Source organism: Micropterus salmoides, unplaced genomic scaffold (assembly GCF_014851395.1).
Source record: "Micropterus salmoides isolate LMB-PRFRI ecotype aquatic unplaced genomic scaffold, ASM1485139v1 Ms_hic_scaffold_12, whole genome shotgun sequence".
Taxonomy (NCBI): Eukaryota; Metazoa; Chordata; class Actinopteri; order Centrarchiformes; family Centrarchidae; genus Micropterus; species Micropterus salmoides.
The window spans coordinates 3,075,420-3,096,502 of NW_024040263.1; the positions used below are offsets into that span (position 1 = coordinate 3,075,420).

The 21,083-nt window shown below is 40.0% G+C and overlaps 1 protein-coding gene across 1 annotated transcript; it reads right to left on the minus strand.

Annotated features, from left to right (window-relative positions):
- Positions 1-960: 960 nt before the first annotated feature.
- On the minus strand, positions 961-15,460 carry LOC119898684 (axin-1-like). Its single transcript, XM_038712872.1, has 13 exons — positions 15,280-15,460; positions 12,010-12,700; positions 9,397-9,590; positions 9,066-9,221; positions 8,336-8,470; positions 8,074-8,170; positions 7,822-7,959; positions 6,427-6,817; positions 5,499-5,676; positions 5,208-5,384; positions 4,640-4,939; positions 4,368-4,517; positions 961-4,272 (listed from the first exon to the last, which is right to left on the minus strand). Exons 2-13 carry the CDS (start codon positions 12,628-12,630, stop codon positions 4,146-4,148), a joined length of 2,664 nt encoding a protein of 887 aa, XP_038568800.1. The 5' UTR covers positions 12,631-12,700; positions 15,280-15,460; the 3' UTR covers positions 961-4,145.
- Positions 15,461-21,083: the final 5,623 nt, after the last annotated feature.

Consider the following 21,083-nt stretch of genomic DNA (forward strand, 5'->3'; position numbering starts at 1 on the left):
TTAATTCCAGCAACCTTACACAATAAGTGGTCTAATAAGACTGTCTTATACTTCAGCACCTATTATTTTTAGACAAAGGAACACTAATCAAATTACTCACTAAAGAACTTTCATGTGTATGTAACAAAGCTGAGGGGGGAAAAGTATTTTCTAGGCCTTGTTCAAATACAGGCAAATAAGTTTTAATGCTTTGTAGGTAAAAATGTTTTGACTTAAGACATTCAGATTCCACCCATAAGTAAGCAGTCTGATAAGATGAAGATTAATGAAGTTATGAGCAAACGTCCTGCAAAATATACTGAATGTATTAAAAAGTAAAAGTACTCATTACTTAATGATCACTACGAAGCGCCAATAATCAAATGATTAAGCTTAAAATGTAGCATTTTGTCAGTTTTAACTTAAATATTACTTTTAAGTTGTTGTCATGTTTGTTGTAGGAACCATCCATCTGCAAAGTATACTATGTAGTAGAAGACAAAGTGCAATATTCAACACGTCTCTGAATTGTAGTGAAGTAAAGTAGAACATAGCAGAAAATAGAAGTACTACACAAGAACCTCCAAACAGTACCTGAGTAAATGTACTCCACAGATCTGGACCATGTAAGTAATTTATAGATTTTTGGAAAATATACTTCTCCCTTAAACAACACAATGAAGAAATAGCATGTTTTACGTCACAGTAGGAAGAGCACAGGTGTAAATAAAAATATTAATGGTGGCTGAATTCCGTTTAACTTCAGGGTCCAGGTGCATGCTGCATGCTGCATACATGTCACGGCTTACTGGGACACTCATAAAGACATTGTTAATGTTATCGCTAACAGCTGTGCATTTCCTACAATGATGAGTAAAAATAAAAGGCCTATGTTGTTTAAAGAGCAAGGAGGCTTATGAAAGGGTTGAAAAGCATGTGCAGTATTACGTTAGGGTAAAAAAATTAATTGAACACATGCAATGTGTTTATTCAACATCTTTATTATGAAGTACCTTTTTAAAAGAAATGTACAAGTGGAACCAGCACAGTGACATCTTGGCGTTTACCTTTGAAAAACAGAAACACCATGGACATGTAATGCAGGTCTGAAGACATATGAAATGAAAATGTACATATTTACAGCAGAGGATCTATCAGAACAGAAGTGAGCAAGCATGACTGCAGCTAGAAATACAACAGGACTGACTGAAAATAAAAACTTACATTAAAAGCATGGATTGGTTCAATAAAGATTTTTTGAAAGATAACATGGTAAAGGCACTGTGTTTCACACAAATTGACAACACAACAGACGCAGTTGTTTGTTTTGTTCATCGAATCATAATCACAAGAAACAACTTTTAACAAATGTTGTCATTCAACTGTCCCTGGGCTAACAAAACAGATAAAATATATCAGAGGGCTGTCGCAGTTTGCACATAAAGATTAAAACAAAATAGATAATTCAACTCATCAGGAAAACATTCCTAATAAAGAACATGCTTGGTGATTATTAAAATTACATTTTTTTTATAAACAAATACATATCTAAAATTTTTATTTCATATTGAAGGCATAATGGGTTGAAGTAAGGACAAATGTGTTTTATGATCGTATGTTTCCCCTCACTGGGCAGAATCCCAGGACACATTGTATTTGACATTCCTGCATGATATACGGTAGGACCTCTTTGTTTGAAGAACACATTCAATTAACTACCAGCATAGATAACACAACACACTCAATCAAGCCAACTGGTTGAGATCAATACTGAAGACAGCAACGATGACCAATGAGATTTCCTTTGAGGACGCGGTAGGTAAAATTAAAATAAAATAGGTCAAATTACATTCAGCTTACATAGCTGGTGTGTGATCAGTGCTCTGTCTGCACGGTGCTTTATATGATATGCTGCAGTACTGTACTGATGTGAGGAGTCTGAAGGAATACTTTGACTTTTTTTATGAAACACGCTCAATTCAGTTTCTTGCTAAGAGCTCGATTGATCCCTTGTCTGCGCGTTACACATGGAGCTGCAGGTAGTCGCAGGTTGGGTTAGCTTAGCATAAAGACTGGAAACAGAGGGAAACTGTTAGCCTGGTTCTGTCCAGAGGAAACTAAACCCACCTACCAGCATCTTTATGGCTCACTAGTTAACACATTATATCTAGTTTGCTTTAATGGAGAAATTTAAATTGATTAGACAACTGAAAAATAACTTTGTAATAGATTAAAATAATTTTCAAGTAGAAATGCCCAATGATCTCTAATTCCAGCTTCTAAATCATGTTTCAAAATGTTGGTTGGACAAAACAAGCAATTTTTATACATTGGCTTGGGCTGTGATGGGATGACATTTTATAGACCAATTAATCAATATTAACTGGCTGAGTAAACTGATAAAAACTCTTAAAATTTTTAAAAAATAAATAAAACAAAATCAGTCAGCAGTTGCAGCCCAAGTTTGTTTACTTTATATTAAAGCCAGCGTAATCGTTTCTCTGTTTTCCACCTTTATGCTAAGCTAAACTAATAAACTGCTGGCTGTAGCTTTATATTTGCTGTACAGAGATCAGAATGGTATCAATTTTCTTACTTAACTCGACAGGAAAGCAAATAAGCACATTTCCCAAAATGTCAAACTATTCTATTAAGGTAAGCTGCAGATTTTTAACTCATTGTTAAGCTAAAATTATTGAAGTTGAGGAATCTGCAAGAGGAAGAAGATTCCCTTCTGCTCAAGATGAAAAAGTACATTTGATACTCGTGGACTTTGACTGCACAGACACACGCATGTAGGCATACGGGACACACAATATGCTCTTTGGCTGAGTTCAGGCGCACATAACACAAGCGTTCAACACTCGCCACGCTTCAGAATAAGCATTCTACATAGTAATGGCACTGGCCAGGCAGGCAGGCACCTAGACTGAGTTCGGATTTACATACACAGGCTCTCAGTACAGCAGAAAAATATCATGTACATGAGGTGATAGTGTGCCCTGTTAAAAACAACAGATACTGTGGTCAACGATGGCACACCGTTAGTGTGCACTCTTGTTTATCATGAGAATTTGAGGGTGGAAAAAAGAAGAAGAAGTCCTATAATTAAAATCCATTGTGCAGGAAAGCAGAACTGAACACTCAAAAGTTAAACATTACTGAATTGAGGTGCAGGGGTGTATTTTATAAAGGAGAAAAACAAAAACAAAATGGCTGCCCTGAAATGACTAATGAACTAGCTTCAAAACATACACAATAATACAACATTAAGTTGAGATATAACGAAATTAGGCTGCATTAATAAGTAATAGTACCTGCCTTGTACATACATAATTCAAATAAAATGAAACAAGTAGCTAGGATACTTGTCTTATCAAAAATATGTAGCTTTGGTAAACAAGTTGTGTGGAGAACTGTTGTCTGGACATGTTGATGTGAGAGATCACTACATGACATCTAGGAATCAAGGGTGAGAAAGTTTCTGTTTTGAGGCTATGAAGTCAACAAGAGGAGAAGCAGGGCAAAGGTCCACTCCCCAAAATCATCTGTCCTCTCCCCTTGTCACCAGCTGATGAGGAACAGAGACAGCAAAAGGCAGCGAGACTCCCGAACGGAACATAACTGCTTTCTTTACTGTCCTGAGCACCGATTGAAGAGTTTCCGTGGTAATGTAGCAGCATCATAATGGTCTGCGGAGGACAGACTCCTCCAGAGCAGAAGTGGAAGACTACTTGATCCTCTCTCCTTCCGACAGTCCCCTCACCCTTTTCCATCCATCGCGGCGGAAGTGGAAGACTGATCAGACATCAGATTAAAAGCTCTCCTCGAATATCCACAGGGGAGACAAGACAGGTGAATTCATTTATGTTCCTTTCCTCCGCTGCTGTTTCATCCGGCTAAGCTTCTTCACTGTATGTGGGTTTGATCCAAGCAGGTGTCCAGATATTCAATCAAAATAACCACCTCCTTAATACTCGAGCTTCTACCATGCGGCGCAATCTCCCTTCTGTCACACATTGCTCCTTCCATCTTTCTACTTTCTTTCACTCATCTGTTTTCTCACAGCTGAATTTCTAATCCAACCTCAATGTTCTCTTCCCATCTCCTTTTGTTTCTCCAAATGATCTTTTTGCAATTCTGTGTCATCTTCCTGTTCCCACATTTCAGTCAACCTTCTCCACCTTCCCAATGATCTTCTCCTCGAAGATAGGCAAGATGGCGTCATCGTCGCGGACCTCCTCGAACACGACACCACAGTCAAACTCGTCACTCACTTTCTTAAAGTAGAACCTGCACACACACCAAAAAAATGGATATGCTCGATTATTACAGCGCCAAACAATGGTTTCTTGAAAATGTGATATCCTTTTTTTTGTTGTTCTCACCTGTAATGGCCCTTTTTGGTAAGGAGCTCCTTGAACTGACCCAAAGTCACCACCCGGCCTTTGACTGATGTTCGGTATGGGATTGGCTCTCCACAAAAGTAGTAAGCCACTGTCATGTTCTCACACACTTGGCGCTTACCAGACTTATGCCTTAAAAGAAAGCAAAAGCCATGTCAGAACACTCAATACATGCAAACACAGACACAAGTTAGAGCCCTCAGGGGCAAAGATGTGATTTTAGGCTACACTGATAAAACTGACTTGACACCTACCTCTGCTTGGCCTGCTGTAGTGCGTTCCTCCTCCTCTCCTCCTCCAGCCTCCTCCTAGCCTCCTCCAGCTGGGTGAGGGGATTGGGAGCCGGGTTTGGGGGCATAGCTGGGTCCTGGATAAAAGGGTGCGAGGGCTGGACCTGGGCGGACGATGAGACGGGGATGACAGGGGACACTGAAGAAGGGTTGTTACGCAGCTGGGCAGAGACCCAGGGGTGCACAGCTCCAGGTCGCTCCACTGAAGTTGGACGTGGTGACTCGCTGGTGGTTCCCGTCCTCCTGGAGCTACTGGTGCTGCCGCTGGAAAAGCAAGAAGTGAGGGAGAGACGATGAATATCAAAAGGACATGACTAAAAATACGTAGCTTTATAGTAAAGGAAGCGAAGCATATCGAACAATAAATAAAATAACGATAAATAAAATAAAATAAACAGTTGAGAGAGCCAGGAAAGGCAGGGAAGAAAGAGAGGGGACAGGCAGCAAAGGGACTCAATTCAATGCCAACTGTCTATGGGTAAGACTCCATGGCTCTTTATTAACCACAACTAATACATGTAATATTACTCACCCATGTGTGCTCTTTCTTTGCCTGTCTCCTTCCATCATCCACTGCAGGATCTTCTGGTTTCTCTCCAGATCCTCATGTGGTACCTGGGCCTCCATGCCACGCCCACACTCGTCAGGTTTGCCTGATGTCTCTGATGCCTTCTTACAACCTCGCCGTGATAGCGTGCTGCCTTTACTACTGCAAAACGAACAGGTAACAAAAAAAGCTGTTGAGGTCATTTGAATGAAAGATGGCACATGCAGTTTGCTGGATACCTATCAAATATCAGCACATACAACCACACTAGCCTACCTGTAACCCATGCCCTCAATTGTGCTGGCTCCAGCCCCGTCGGCATAGTTACGACTTCTCCCTGCGTACTGGCTGGCTGGGTCTCCGTTCCACAGGAAGTTGGCCTGAGACCTAGAGCCCGCCTCCTCCTGCCCTTCTCTTCCTCTGTGGTGATACAGCTGCTTGTGGTGATGCACACCTAGGGCAGACATGACAGTGAGAATTGATAGTGACATACTACCCTCTTTTCAATACATCCTATACTCAAGTAAAATTTGAAGCATAATGTAAAGAACATGAATTAAATATGAAATGGTGCCCTGGATTCAGGACTCTCTTTAGCATCATCTCACATTATATTCTACACCTGAAGAGCAAACCCCTCCAGCTATGGCTCACTAGGAAATGTTTGTAAAATGTCTTTATAAAGCCAGGACTGTGGCTTTTTCTTTACTTCTGAATACTGGTCATATTCTATAATGTGACAGCACAAGCACATTATTGAATAGCACAGTATAATGTGTAATCATCTGCTGCTGAAAAACAAATCCCCAACAAGAAATATTTCCTCCTGTTTGAGTAAAATTTACCAAAAACTACAATTCCCAGGTGTTTTAGGAAATAACAGAGCCTTTAAAAAACTAGATCTATCTATCTATCTATAATATATACACATCTATTACCCATTTTTTTTTAAAGATGTACGTCTCCAGTTAGAACCAGTGGGCTTGGGAATTAGTGCCACAGCCAGGGCAGGAAAGTCAGAAAATAAAGAACTGTGTATATAATGTATCGTTGGTTTGGGTCTTTTCATGGGATTTGTTCACAGTAAGAAAAATATAGATGTTGAGTTACGGTACAATAGTTGGGAGCTGCTAATGTGTTTGGGTGTTCAGTCTCTCCAATCTCTCCACCTTCCACCCCCCCCTTCCCTTCCACAGCCTCTTACCTTTGACCCCGGCAGCAGGCAGACTGTGACCTCCCCCTCGGTGTGGAGGGTAGTGAGGCGGGCCGATGCCCCCATCAGGTGAACGTGATGATTTGGGAGGAGAATGTCGACCCCCTCCTCCTAAGGTGCTGTTGGTTGCCCCTGGTGACTGGCAGCCAGGCGTTTTCATCACGCGCTGTACGTGCTCATCCAAAATAGATTCCGGGTCGTCGTCATGGGAATCCTCCATGGCAACCAGGCCGCCATAAGTGGCGACAGTTGCCGTGTTAGCAGTGGTCTCTGAATAACGAGCACCGTAAAGAGGTGGAAATGATGAAGGGAGGGGGAGTGGTATGCTATGAGAAGATATGGAGGTCGTTACGGAGATGTCAGCATCGTCACCCTCTTCTTCCTGTTGGGAGAAGACGACAAATATTTTATGTCCAACTGGACATGCACACTGTAAACACCAGTATGTACACACAAAGACAAGGAGTAAGAAATACAATGAATAAAAGCCTGTACCAAACTTCTGTGCTCGTAAATGTCAGACAAATAATGGCATCTATGAGGTTATTAAAAACAAGAGACTTCATCAAACATGAATGTTTAACAGCCTATGGTTAAATCTGGCAGAACATGCTATGTCCATGTAATTTTAACTAAATGTTCCCTTTAAAAATAAATAAACACTGCAGGATTCATTGTTAAGCGGCATGCACAAGTTACTAAATGCATATAACATTTAGAACCGAGTACAAATTTCAAAACACTGATTTCCACTAAGTAGCCCTGCTAGTGGATTCATAACCCAATAAAGCGTTTGTTCCCAGTGGATATACAGCTTGTTGTAAGGTGATACCGTATGCAAATATGAGCAGGTGGTGATGAAACTGTAGTGAAAGAAAACGTCAACAGATCTAGTAGCACAACAGCAAAAGTACAGACGCCTTTTTTCAAATTATGCACATAAAAGGTTTGTTTACCATAGTGATGGATAAAAAAAAGAAATAATTTAAACATAACAATTAGGGCTGTACCCAAATCAGAATTTATGTTGACTGAGTTGACAAATATTGGAGGAGTGAGTGATATGTGAATATCTGTTTTCAGTCACGTGCATGTGGTTCCTGATGTTTCCTAGATTTGATCATCATCAGTGATGTGAAAACATCAGATTTCCACACAGTAAAAGAAATAAAAATGTGTGCATCCTGGCCATAGTTCAGTTATAAATTCCTAGCCTATACCATCTGTGTTTCTCCTGCGCTAATGCTGAACTCACTGTGAGCCGATTTGCGGACCACACAGTTCGCCATTACTAAAAAAAGAAACTGTAGAAGTTCTTCAATTTACTGCAAATTACACTCATAATTCAGAATAAAATCACAAACACACACACTACACTACACTCACCAGTCGTACTCTCTTCAGCCTCTCTTCAAGTCTTTCCTGAGCCTCTCTCTCTCTGACAACCGTCTCCAGCCTGCTGATGAGCTCCGCTGCAAACCTCTCAGGGTCTACGTGGACGTCCTTTGGCATGCGGTACGTGCGCTGTGTATCGACAAAACACAAAAATTACATGCCACAAACTCATACATATCTGCTGCTAAAATTCAGAAGGCATTTTAGTAAATTAACCTTAATTATTAACATTGTAGAACTCACAGGTATATGAGGTAGGGGCACACGTCCATTGGCTTTGGCACTTTCATGCATCTCTTTACGATGCTGCTTCCGATATCTGTATGGAGGAATACCATCTCTGCACACAAAGACACAGATAAACAACCATCAAACACAGATCCTTACATCTCACTCATCCTGAAAACCAGGGTTGTAATTAAACATGTTTAAATCCAGTCAATGAATGAAGGAGTGAATGAATTAAATATATGCAGTAATTCTGGATTCATCTGTGTGTACTTACACACTGCTGTCAGTCAGCGACAGTGTGTCAGCATCACTAGACATGCTCTGCTGCTCACTGTCATTGGCACTGGTTGCTGGAGCACGAGCATAGCCCATGTTTGCGTAGTATGGGTTTACTGGCTCCCGCCATGGTCTGAGGATGAGTAGAGACATTATAATACAGTGAGCTCACATTAAAATGTTGATACATGTACACATTCATGCACACACAAAGCAAGGATCAGCATAAACCTAGAAGTAATCCATGAATTTTACTTTAGAATTAACAGAAAATAGTTACATTTTATCCAGAAAACAATACTTTTGTAGTTTCTAAATAGGTGTAACAAGCCAACCATTCTTCAGGTTGATACAATTTTTTTAAATTTAATTTAATAAATCAGCAGATATTTCTATGATGAAATGTACTTGTATATGTTTATTACATTAAAAAGGATATAAGCAGATTTGCAAACAAAGCAGTGTTTTAAGACAGTTCATCCCCGCAATTAACTATTACAGTTAAATGGGTAAACTCCACTGGTGTACACTACATAGGAAGGTATTAAAAATGAAAGGTAAAATATTTGTATCACCACCAATGTTGCGTAAATGACTGATCCAATACTGATATTTACAATATTTCAATATCTCACATCGTGATGGGAAATAATGTAAATTGTAAGACAGCACAATCTTTAATCCAAGAACCTTGGGACGGACACACACACACACACACACACACACACCTGTACTCCCTTCTGTCCGGCCTCCTCCTGTCAGCTGAGGCTCTCTGCGGTGCTGTCTGCATCAGCAGGCTCTGAGTCAGCCTACCAGCTGGGGTGTCCCCACAATCCTCCTCATCTTTCTCTTCCTCCACCTCCCTCACTCCTCCGCCTCCACACCTAAGATCAGATTAAATTAGAAATGTCACATCAGAAACATTAATTATTTCCCAAGTTCTAAGAATGTTTTCACGTTTTGTTAGTGTTGCGCTCAGAAAAGTCAGTGGAATTTATTGTTCCAGATGACAGGCATGGATCCTGAGCAATATCTGACATTTGTTGTGCATCATCTCACCTCCATTCCTCATCCTCAGCGAGTGTGGGTAAGTACCCAGGCACAGGCTTGGCTGGACCCGATGAAGGGCTCTGATCACTGGGGTTAGGCTTGGGGCTCTCTCCTCCTGTCCGTGTATACTCCAGGTACAGATCCGACTTAAGAAACAAAGGGTAGGTGTTCTCCTCCATCATGGCCTGAATCTCTGTCTGGGCCTGGAGCAAATAAACACAGTGGTCACACAGCTGGACACAAAAGCGAATGATGCCCAAAGATGTTACCTTTATGCACACAATTTCTAATCACTTAAGTAAGTCCACCAATCAATGACACACTGTTTTCAGACTGAAGCAAAAATGGCCTGAAAGGTGTTGAACTTGCTATCGACTCGCAGCTTTTCTCTTGACTTAAGCTAAACAAAATTCCAACACTGCGAAGCGCCTGAATAGAAATGTGACAAAAGTAACTACGATCATTAGGGATGAAATGGTTACCAGGTTAATAATAAACCATGGTAAAATTCCAGACGGTTGATATTACTGTACACATTGTTTGGGTCAATGACAACAGTGCTGAGGGAAACTTGACTGAAGAAAACTGCCTTATAGCGAACGCATGGTGAGTTAACTTCTAGCTCTGCTTTATCTGTAAACTTAAGCACTGAGTTTTAGCTACTAGTGTAAAAACACTACACATTCTGCTGCGGTAGGCCTAACTGGTATGTGTCACTCGTCTGCAGGCTCTATTCGCCCACAGCACAAGATAACGCGTTACACAACTGAGTCACCCAACCAACATATCCGGCAGTCGTCAAATTAGTTGTAAAAGAGTTCCAACAGGAGATACGCTATAGGTTCTCTAGATTCCCCTGTGTTTATGTCAGTTGCTGGGCAAATTGCAATTGCTATCACTGTCTTCTTGAGACTAATTTGTATAATATTATTGTGCATGAAGTCAATGCATTCACTTGTATAGTGATATAAAATATTACATTTAATGATAATGCACGTTTGATTTTCATATGTTTACATAAGGCTGTTATTTTATAGGTTAGGCTAACAAAAAGTTTATTTTATTTGTGGTTTCCGATATAAAACTTGGTGAAATGGTTTCAGTACATTCTGATCATTTTCAGCACATTTTAACAATACCGTGATAATTTTGGTCACTACAATTGTCATATGAAATGATCACTATAGGGTTCTATGGCAAACTAATACCCACTCCAGACCAACACAATGACACAGAGTAACCCCACATTCACGTAACCTCCTAACTAGTCAACTACTTAACCCAGACTGACACAGAGAGGCGTGTTATGCCCACATGTAGGTCGATGTCATTTGGTCAATGTACATGAATCGATGTGGTACTCCTGACCAGGTTTGAAGGCATGTTCTGCCAGGAACGTACTGGGCTTTAGTGAACCTGCATTTTAACCAGGGATGGAAATTAAATTTAATAATGTTTATACAACATTTAATGGACTTCCAGACTCTTCTAAAAAAATAAAAATAACAGCAACAGAAAAGAAAGCAAGAGAAAGGGTGGGAAAAGGTTGGCTGCAGAGAAAACAAAAACTGAATCTAGCCTCATTTGGTTGATTATTATGTAATCTCATTCTGAGTAAGTTTGTTGTTGCAGTGATGTGTGAAGAACTACAGTTGGAGACCTGAGACTCCGTTAGCGAGATCTGTGAAAGTCTCATATGTATGTGGTCTAAACACACATTCCGGAAACTCACATTGTATCAACAATGAGCAATGAAGACAGAAAGGATGAAAGAAATCAACGGTGAAAGAGGGCAAAGGCGGATGAACAAGCAAAAAACCTGAAACTTAAACTTAACTGATTAGGTCTTTTGTTGTGGTTTATTTACTAGAGCAGAAAAACACAAGGAAACTCATGTGTGGAACGATAATTGCATTATTTCTTTGTCACATATTTTGAAATACTATTTAAAATTTTACTACAAGGCTGTAACAGCCACAGGAACATATTTGGGAACCTTTTGAGGTAGTTAAGTTCTGTAACTCAATTTTGACCCAGGTCCAGTTTTAGTTCCTGTCCCCTAAATAGTCTCTTCAGTGAGCAGTACATAGACAAACATACTCTATACTACAAATGAAATAGAATTTGGCATGTTTGGAACAAATTTATTCTCTACAAGTTCAGGACCCACTACACCAGTCTTGATGGACGCAGACGTGGCTGTCAAGTTACTCAAATCTATACGTAAACACTCACACACAACTGAACTACGATAGCATCAAAGGCGTAGGCCAAAAAGCCCAAACTGTGTACATGGGAGAATTGATTAAAGCTGTGAGAAAAAAAAAGGTTCTCAGCACCAGTCTGCGGACAGCGCTGCCATCAAAGCAAATAGCGGTACTTTTTGGGTGGCATACATTATTTTCCAACAGCCACATTTCAGTTTCAGTTGCTGTACACTGCCAACCTGCACTGCAATGCTGTTATGCATTAGCTGATACTTAAACAGTCTCAAATTCCATTTCAAAGAACTGATGCGGATGAAAATGCAGCCTGTGAGTAATCTATGATATCTTCTAACGGCCCGTGTAATCCAACATGCATTGCTCTTATTATTAGGAACCGCTATTAACATTAGTTTACCTGTTCAAACATGGCAGGGTCTGGATGCGGCCTTCCCACGCAGTCCCTAATGAAGCTCTTGGTGGCTGCTTTGATCTGCCTGGAGACAATTCCACTTCCGTCTACAATGTATTTCCTGTAGATGGCCTTGGCCAATTTTGCCTTCTTCTCCTGGCTGGTCTTCCTGAACCCTGAGCAAGCAAACCAGAAGTCGAGGAGGTCTGCACACCCTTCCTGGCACAGGAAGTTTCGGAACAGCTGGATGCCTTCCTGGTCATCTAGGAGAGAGTGAAGCGAGTCTGCCCACTTCAGGTAAGGTGGAGTTGGTGAAGCAGAGCCCTCAGGTTCATATCCCAAGTCCAGATCAGGGCGACGCGGAGTCGCAGACGATGAGGTGGGTGCATAACTTGACTGATCCCCCATTTTAGATGATGTAGATGACGGAGGATAGCAGAGGGTTTGGGAAAGGGTGTTTGGTCGGGAGGTGGCTGACAGTACTGGAGGGTCCACATCAGATCCCTCCTCACCAGGAACTGGGGGTCGTGGAGCATCCTCGGTAAAGTGGGTAGGGCCGTTCAGAGAGGCCACAACCCCACCACCGCCCCTGTACCCAATCCCATGTAATTCTCTGACAACACTCATGTCTTTGACTGCACAAAGCAGAGGTCAGATCTTCCCCTCTAGCAATGACTTTGCTGGCAAACAATTCACCCTATGATGGAAATAAGAACGTGGTTAGTTGTAGCAGTGGGAGTTGAAACAAAGGAAATAAACATTATTACTAAGATGATAAAGATCACTGACTCAACTCTCAACCACCTTCACTGAGTCTGACTGCTAATTTTTGTGTATATAAACACACATACTCACACACAAACACGATGGAAATTAACACCCACCAAATGCGGGTGGATTTTCTGTTTGGAGACCAAATTTTGGAAGGCTACCTGCCACATTGGCGGGTAAATATATTTGGCGTATAACTTCTATGTGACAGTAATTAGCAGAAGTCTGGCGTTCTTGTTGGTTGTGTCGCACTTAAATTGGTCCCCAAAGTACCACGGTATCTAAAATCGTGTAACACGCAGATTAGGGGCGTTCATTGGTTGTTGTTTATGTTCTTTTCATGTTACTTGTGTTTGATTGGCGTTGTTTGTAAGGGGTGGCCGTTAGGGGACAGGCAACAGGTGTCGGGAGGGGTGAGTGAGAGAGTAGCTGCTTTCATCCAGAGATCAGAGCGTAAAAAATATCCGCATTTATGTTGCATTCACATATTCATACTGAACAAAAGTTTGCAGCATTATCCCGTGTGAAAAGGCTTTTGTCCCGCAATCATGTGTGCTTTCACATAGCGGTCCGACTGTACCGGAACCAGCGGCGTGCCGCGGCATGTCGGCTGTGGCTTTTCACAAACAGATTGTTTCTGTCTCGTGTCTGTCACCACCAACTTTCCCTGCTCAGACGCAGATAAAATCTGCTCCATACCTTTCATGAAGTGCAGCAAGCTGACAGATTGTTGCAATACTCCTGTGAAATAAGGCAGCGTGAAAGCTGCTAGTGATAGAAGCAAATTATAAAAGTTGTACTTGAGTGTTTTTAGCTTTTAGCTGGCAGTCCAGTCAGTGTCTGACATACTGACAGATCTTCTAATGGTCCTGCTGTCTTCCCCAGAGATCAAGGAGAATGATCCACAGGCTTTATAAAAAGTGCTAATCCCACAAAACCTGCGATGCTGTCGCACCAGGAGGCCAGAAATGGTGATTGTAGAAAGTCAGCAGTCTGATGAGGAGGTAAAAGTTGAATGATAAAGCATGACGAGAGAGCAGTGATAAGATTTAAGTTGAATGATTAATAAGCATCTTGTAACTTTATAAAACAATTTACTGTTATGTTTTAAGTACATGTAATAGCAATAATATAATTTTCCTTAAAATTTCACTCTGGCCTCTTCTTTAAGTTTGTATTAATTCCTTTTTATGGCCATTAAAAAATATGTTTGGCCGGTGGATTTTTTCATCTACCAACCACCTTGACAGGTGAGCCAAAAAGTTAATTTCCACCCCTGACATACACACACACACACACACACACACACAGATGGGGACAAATTAAAATACGAATAAAAGAGTGGAGAAACATATCAAATGCAGACACTTCCGTGCACCAGGGCTCACTGAATGATTGGTGAGTATGAAAATTATGTGAATAAAATGCTACAGCCTTTACAGTCACCAGCTCTCAACCCAGCTTCACATCTATGCAAGATTTTGGACCAACATGCAAGACAATGCTCTCCGCCACCATGTCCATAAAACCAAATTATATAATGTAAACTTCCATCCTCAAATCTAGTTAGTGACATCAGTGACTGTCTCTGACATGATGTCTAGAGTAACTTGGTGTTATTCTTTCTATCTGCTGTCTCTCTTGCAGAGGATATCTTGATGTCAATGATTAGCTGATCAAATAATGGTGGAATATATAAATGAAGTAATATCTTGAGAAAGGTGTTCGTCCTTTAAGAGTGTTTTTTCCTTTAATGTGTGTCTCTCTCTTTCAAACACCAACGTTGTAATGTAGTATTAAGAAGGGACAAAATTAAACGATCAGAACATATACATCAAAAAAATGCAGCAGGACCTAGTGTGGTTGCAAATGAGGAGAATCTTATCACAAAAACTATCACTAGGTGTTATTAACACTGACAGTTAGTTGCGACTAGCTCCAGTCTGACCCAAAACAATGTAAAGCTCTGTGAATAACGTTACATTTCCAAGCAAAAGTTCACCATTAACTTTTTGTCATCATTTTAACAGCTAGCTTAAAAGCTATCGCTCACACACTTCGTGGAGCTGGAGATCATTTCCTAAATAACCAACTAAAGTTAACAAGCTAAGACAGCTAGCTAGCCTTGCAGCAATGCCACCACCAATGCCAGTGCTTTGAAGTGAGAATCTCATTCATCTTGGCCTGCAAAGACGGTGGGGGATGGGTAGAGAAACAAACTCTACAACCACACAAGACGGGCCTGCATGCAAACACTTCAACACAAGCGCACTTTGTAAATTTATTCGTGGCACGCAAACTCGTACAGAAGCAACGCCAACTTTCCTACTGATAAACGCCAACAAATCCTCCGATCTAACATCAAACAAAACAAGAAAGCGAGGGCACGTTTTCCACTCTGACTGCAGCGCCAGCTAGCTTGGCGTGTTAGCTAGTTCGGGATAGCTTGCTAGCTTGGCTAGGTACGTTAACGTCCCGTGTTTTCCACAAAAGTATCTGTCCTACCGTCTCTGAAAGCCCGTTCCCCTTAATCCGCTGCATTGGGGATACTGGCGCGAACTGTGTGCTCCAAAACGCAGCATATGGATAGCTTTCTGATATTAAATATTAAAGAAAATAACCCGTCGACTATCCCCTTAACTCCCCATGGTGGCTGGTTTCTGAGCAATAATACAGAGCGAGAGATTACGTGCGTGCACGCCGACGCCGTGCGATGTGTGGTACTTTTATAGAACTACAGCGCACAGAAGCGACACACGTAGCGCGCAATCAAGCTCCCACTTTTAGGATTGGTGAAATACTATATAGATTCTTTACTCAAGTTAAATTAGCACAGTGTACACAGATTCCATTAGAAGCAACCATACTGTAAATGCCTCAAATTTTACTTAGATCCAGAAGTAGACCTATGTAATATGCAGTAGAGCTGCAACAATTCGATTAGTTGTCAACGATTAAATTAATCGGCAACTATTTTGATAATCGATCAATCACTTTGAGTCCTTTTTTGAAAGAAAAAACGTCCAAATTTTCTTGTTCTATCATCTTCCGTTTCAAATGTGAATATTTTCTGGCTGCTTTACTCATCTGGGACAGTAAACTGACTATTTTTGGGTTATGGACAAAACAAGACATTTAAAGATGCCATTTTGGGCTTTGGAAACCATAACAACTAATCGATTAGCTGAGAAAATAATCAACAGATTAATTGATTATGACAATAATCGTTAGTTGCAGCCCTACTATGCAGGCAAATTTTCCTTTATCAGTGTTACATTATAGCATATTATAATATTGGGTTATTATTACAGATGAATTAACATGGGGGCAGCATTAAATGCCGTTGCTGGTTGCAGTGTAGCTAATTTTATTTACTGTTGTGTAGTTTAATTTACAGTATAACAAAGCGTTGCACTTTAGGTGCTCATAGTAAGTTTTTTAAAAATCTTAAGCTGCAAACTAAACTAACTATAGCCATCAAATAAATGCAATGTTCCCTCAAAAATGTTATGTGGATGAAACTGCATGAAATTACTTCAAAATTGTACTTAAGTACAGTAGTTAAGTAAACTTACAGTGGATTTAATAGTAAATCCAAAGGAGACTACATCCCTTCCCATCACACCCTTCCTCTCACTGGTATGCACCCAAGTTCTTACAGTAACCATAGCTACGCAGTGGTGGAAGAAGGATTCAGATCATTTACTTATCACAATGTAAAAATGCTCCATTACAAGGAAAATACCTGCATTTAAAATATTTACTTAAATACAAAAGTATGATCAGCAAAGAATAGCCTATATCAAACATAAGTAAGAATTCATTAGGCAGAATGACCCCTGTCAGTGTTATTTAAAAAGAAAAAAATATTTATATCTACATATCTAAATTATTTATAATGATTATTATTGATGCATTAACATATTTGTAGTTGGTCCAGGAGCTACAGTATAATTTTTTGTAGGCTATTTAAATCTATTAATCAATCTATTAAAAACATTACATCATTATTTTATAAACTGATCATAAGGAAAATATTAATCAGAAAAGTATATAGTATCTACAGCTGTCAAAACATTTAATGGAGTTAAAAAAAAAAGATACAATTTGCCTCTGAAATGTAGTGGAGTAGAAGTTTTACACAGCATACCATTTAAACCTCAGAACTGCACGTAAATAGGCCTACAGTAGATGAGTAAATTCAGTTACTTTCTACCACTTCATTGCATTAAAAAAGAGCTATCAGAGTTTACAGATCAGAACTGTTCTATCGGTCGTAGTTCTATGCCAGGACGTTGAAATTACGCCCAACAGCGCCCCTGTCGACTTCTACAGGTCACTACATAATTTGACAACATGAAATTAATTGCAATACAAACCCGAGCCAGTGAATAGACTCTAATTAGTGGTTATTACATGATCAGCGATTTGTACCACACGTTACAGTAAAGATGAATAAAAAAAAGGCAGACCCGCTAGACACAGGAACATCATGCAGCACAGACAACCTGACCAGGTACAGCTTACTTTGCTCCAGGCAGTCAGCCGGTCTGAATGCGAGACAAATCTGAGGCAACCTATATGTGAGTGAGAAACAAATGACAAATGACAGGAAATATTTTCTTACCTCTGAACAGGTGTTCAGTGAACGGAGTCCACCTCCACAGACAGAGTGACTGACAGGACAGAGAGAGCGCGACACCGCCGCCACCTGAGCATCCTGCTTGTCAGTCGCCTCCGCCGGGCTGTCAGTCAGGCAGGAGCCACCGCTGTGTGTGTCTCTCTGTGTGTGTGTGTGTGTGTGAGAGAGAGAGAGAGAGAGAGAGCGAGAGAGAGAGAGAAAACGAGAGAAGGGAGAGAGATTACTACAGTTAATAGCCATTCAAGTCCTCCAATACATAAGACATGCATTACCAAAAAACATGTGACATTTTTATTTTCACACTTGAAGTGTCCACATGAGCCCATCACATGTTGTTTCACACGTGTATTAGGTGTGAAGCTGATGTTTTCACATGTAATGCTTAAGATTTCACATGAGAAATATCGGAAGAATCCCATGTGCTTATATGGGATTTTTTGTATGCATGTAATTCCACATGTGATAAACGTGAAATTTAGTTAACGTGATCAATTTCCATGCTGTTTTTTGCAACAACTTACATTATAAGCAGGCCTATAAGAAGTGTAGAAATAAAAAGATATAGCCTACTAATAATAACTGGGAAAACAATGTCACTAAAAGGTCCAATGAGTAGCTACTCTGACGTTTTGGATTTGATCATGTTAAATAATCTTTAATTCATCAGCAGATGGAGTTTGTCATGGCTGTCGACAATTTAGTGGCTGCACCAGAACAGCTACTAAATGGAGGTTGTGGTGAGATTTGTAGTTTCCAAGGTCAAGAATGAACTTTGAATGAACTAATAAATAAACTACCATAATAAAACACTGATTTCCATAGAAAACAAATCTAACTACATGCACATTAGCTTGTATTCCAGTGACTTTGGACTATAGGCTACAAATGCAGACAACACTCTCAATTAAGTTTTTACACTGACAGTTAATTGTTAATTATTATTATTGTTGTTATTATTAATTGTTAATTAGACAGTTAATTAGTGACTGGACCTGTTGACTATGAATGTTACATACAAATGTTTTTAATTTGACTGTAAATCAGAAAATTCGAACATGTGCCAGTAAAACCGTCATTGTGTCTGAGGACGTGTCTTCAAGGCAGCTTCAGGATTAGTCTCTAGATGACATCATCATTACAGTCAGTCACTCTGCTGTACATTTAAACAAGAAGCTTCTTTAATTTCACAAATTCTAACTGAGCTGAACAACATTACAGAAAAACTCAAATAATATGATTTTAGAGTTCATTTTCTCTTTTAAATGTGACACCTCTAAATCAAACCATGGTGGTTAACAAGGTGGTTTTTTATGCCTCCTGTAGGCCGTTCAGGCTTGCTGTCCCAGGTGGAGAAGGCAGGGTCAGGGGGCTCCAGTGAGGTCCAGACCCCTGTCCACTCCTGGATGGACAGTTCTTCCATGATAATCTGAACCTGGGAAACAGAAAAAACAGCATTAGCTCTTATGTACATTAGAAATCAGCCTCAATTTCAGAGAAGTCCATACGTTAAAGAAGAACAATATAAATCCGATATTGATAATGTGAAATAAGAATAGATTTTGTCTATGATATTGCTTAACGTTTTAGGCTCAAGCAATACATATTTCTGGACTAATCTTAATGTTGAACTTGACGGAAAAGAACAACACATGTCTGTACCTGTTTGGTCATATCCCCATTATAAATTCTTTTCTTTATCAGAATGTTCTTGTGTGTAAATCGGTAGTTATCCAAACATATTGTCACATATTGATTTCAGTTATACATATTTCATTTTGTCAACACTATATTTTATCTCACGTATAGCCTAAATCTCTAAAACCATTTAAACGTCTTTGAGCAGAAAGCGAGTGTGACATTATTGAGTGAGAGATCTAGAGAAGCTTTTCGAGCTGTAATGAAGACGAGCAGCGTTGTTTGCAGTGGTGGCTTGAGAAAATGATGATGAAATGTTTTCGCTGCGTGTTTGATTGGCAGACCTTACACCCAAGATAAACACTCCTTATTATGGAAATGTATTCATATCACTTTGGCTTATATCCTCAACAGTTAACACACACACACACACACACACACATACACACATACATACACACACAAACATGCATACACACACACACACACACACACATGGATACACAGGTTCCTGCTGCAACAGGCTGGTGTTATGGTTGCTGCAGTGCCCCCAGAGACAATGAGGAGAGAGGGAAGAGAGACAAAGAGAGAATGCTGAGGAAGATGAACTTGACCTTTATGATGTCTTGGTGAGGAGGGGTTGGGGGCATGTTGCTACTTATGAATCTATAATGAATCTCGACTATGTGTGTGTGTGTCTCTTGTAGAGGTCTGTGCACTTAGCTGAAGAAAGGTCATCACACGGGGGGGCACTGATACACCTGGCCACATGCCTCCTTCTCATCCATCTATCTATCTATCTATCTATCTATCTATCTATCTATCTATCTATCTATCTATCTATCTATCTATCTATCTATCTATCCGATATGTTGAAATATTCTTATTTGCTTACCTAGAGTTAAAAAAGAAAGTCGATACCCCTGATATATCTACTGTGTCTACTATGTCTTTTCTACTTTGTACTGCAACTGCTGCACAACAATCACTCTATCTTACTTTATTTTATTAGATTATGAATGGGGGGACCATCTGGCCTGGCTCTGTCAAAACAAAAGTGTAGCAAAATCTACATAATAGCACCTCTATAGCTCACTAATTAAAATGTTCTATCTGATTTAATCTGTACAAAAACTGAAATGTAAAAATGACACGCTGTGGTTTTACGGGAGGCTGTGTGCCGGACTATTTCTTGGTTCGGACGCAGTGATTTCCACTCTAAGTGACGACAAGGCTCCAGAATAGTCAGATGACATCAAGACATAATAATGTAATGAATAAACAATTATCTTCCTTTTGAGTTAAAAGCTGAATTAAAAAAAAAACTTGAATGAACAGAAGTCACATTCCAAAAATGTTTATTCAGTATCCGCTCAGTTAATTAATTCTGATACACATATTCCCTTTAGGCTAATGCAACATTACTGAGCATTTAATGGCTTGTGATATTATGATTGTGCCATAACATTTATACCAGGACATCAACCCTTTTATTATCTCTGGTCGTAATGGCCATGCGCCTTCACTCATAGCAGACATTTTTGACTAGTCATAATGGGAAAAAGCACAGGTGTTACCAATAACATTAACAATGGCTCTGTTCTATTTACATGTGCCAGTAAACCATGAGAGTGTGGCAGTGATCCAGCATGCACAATACCAGGACCCTGAAACTGAAGCAGCTAAATGGAATTCAACCATCACTGATTTCCTTATTTACACCTAGTGTTACTGTGATGTGTCAAAATGTTTTGGTGAAAATAGCCGATTGTGGGCAGTGTTGTAGATCAATGAACAGCACTGACTTATGCCAATATTGGAGTGAAATTTTCAGACAGAATTTCCAGTGACTGCATACTATCACAACAAATATATTGATACCGCCATATAAATGACATATACCGTGGTAGTGGAGTTTATCCTTACCTTAAGTATGTATAGCAGAACAATATGCAGTACCATCGATAATGTCACTGGTACTGATTAATTAAAATGTCAGTCATACATGAACGATCTATATCCATCAACTGAT

Coding starts and splice junctions, on each gene's coding strand:
- LOC119898684 (XM_038712872.1), bottom strand. CDS start 12,630: ATGAGTGTTGTCAGAGAATTACATGGGATTGGGTACAGGGGCGGTGGT. Junction 4,940..5,207: donor CAAAGAAAGAGCACACATGG/GTGAGTAATATT, acceptor TTGCTTTTCCAG/CGGCAGCACCAGTAGCTCCA. Junction 4,518..4,639: donor CTACAGCAGGCCAAGCAGAG/GTAGGTGTCAAG, acceptor CTTTCTTTTAAG/GCATAAGTCTGGTAAGCGCC.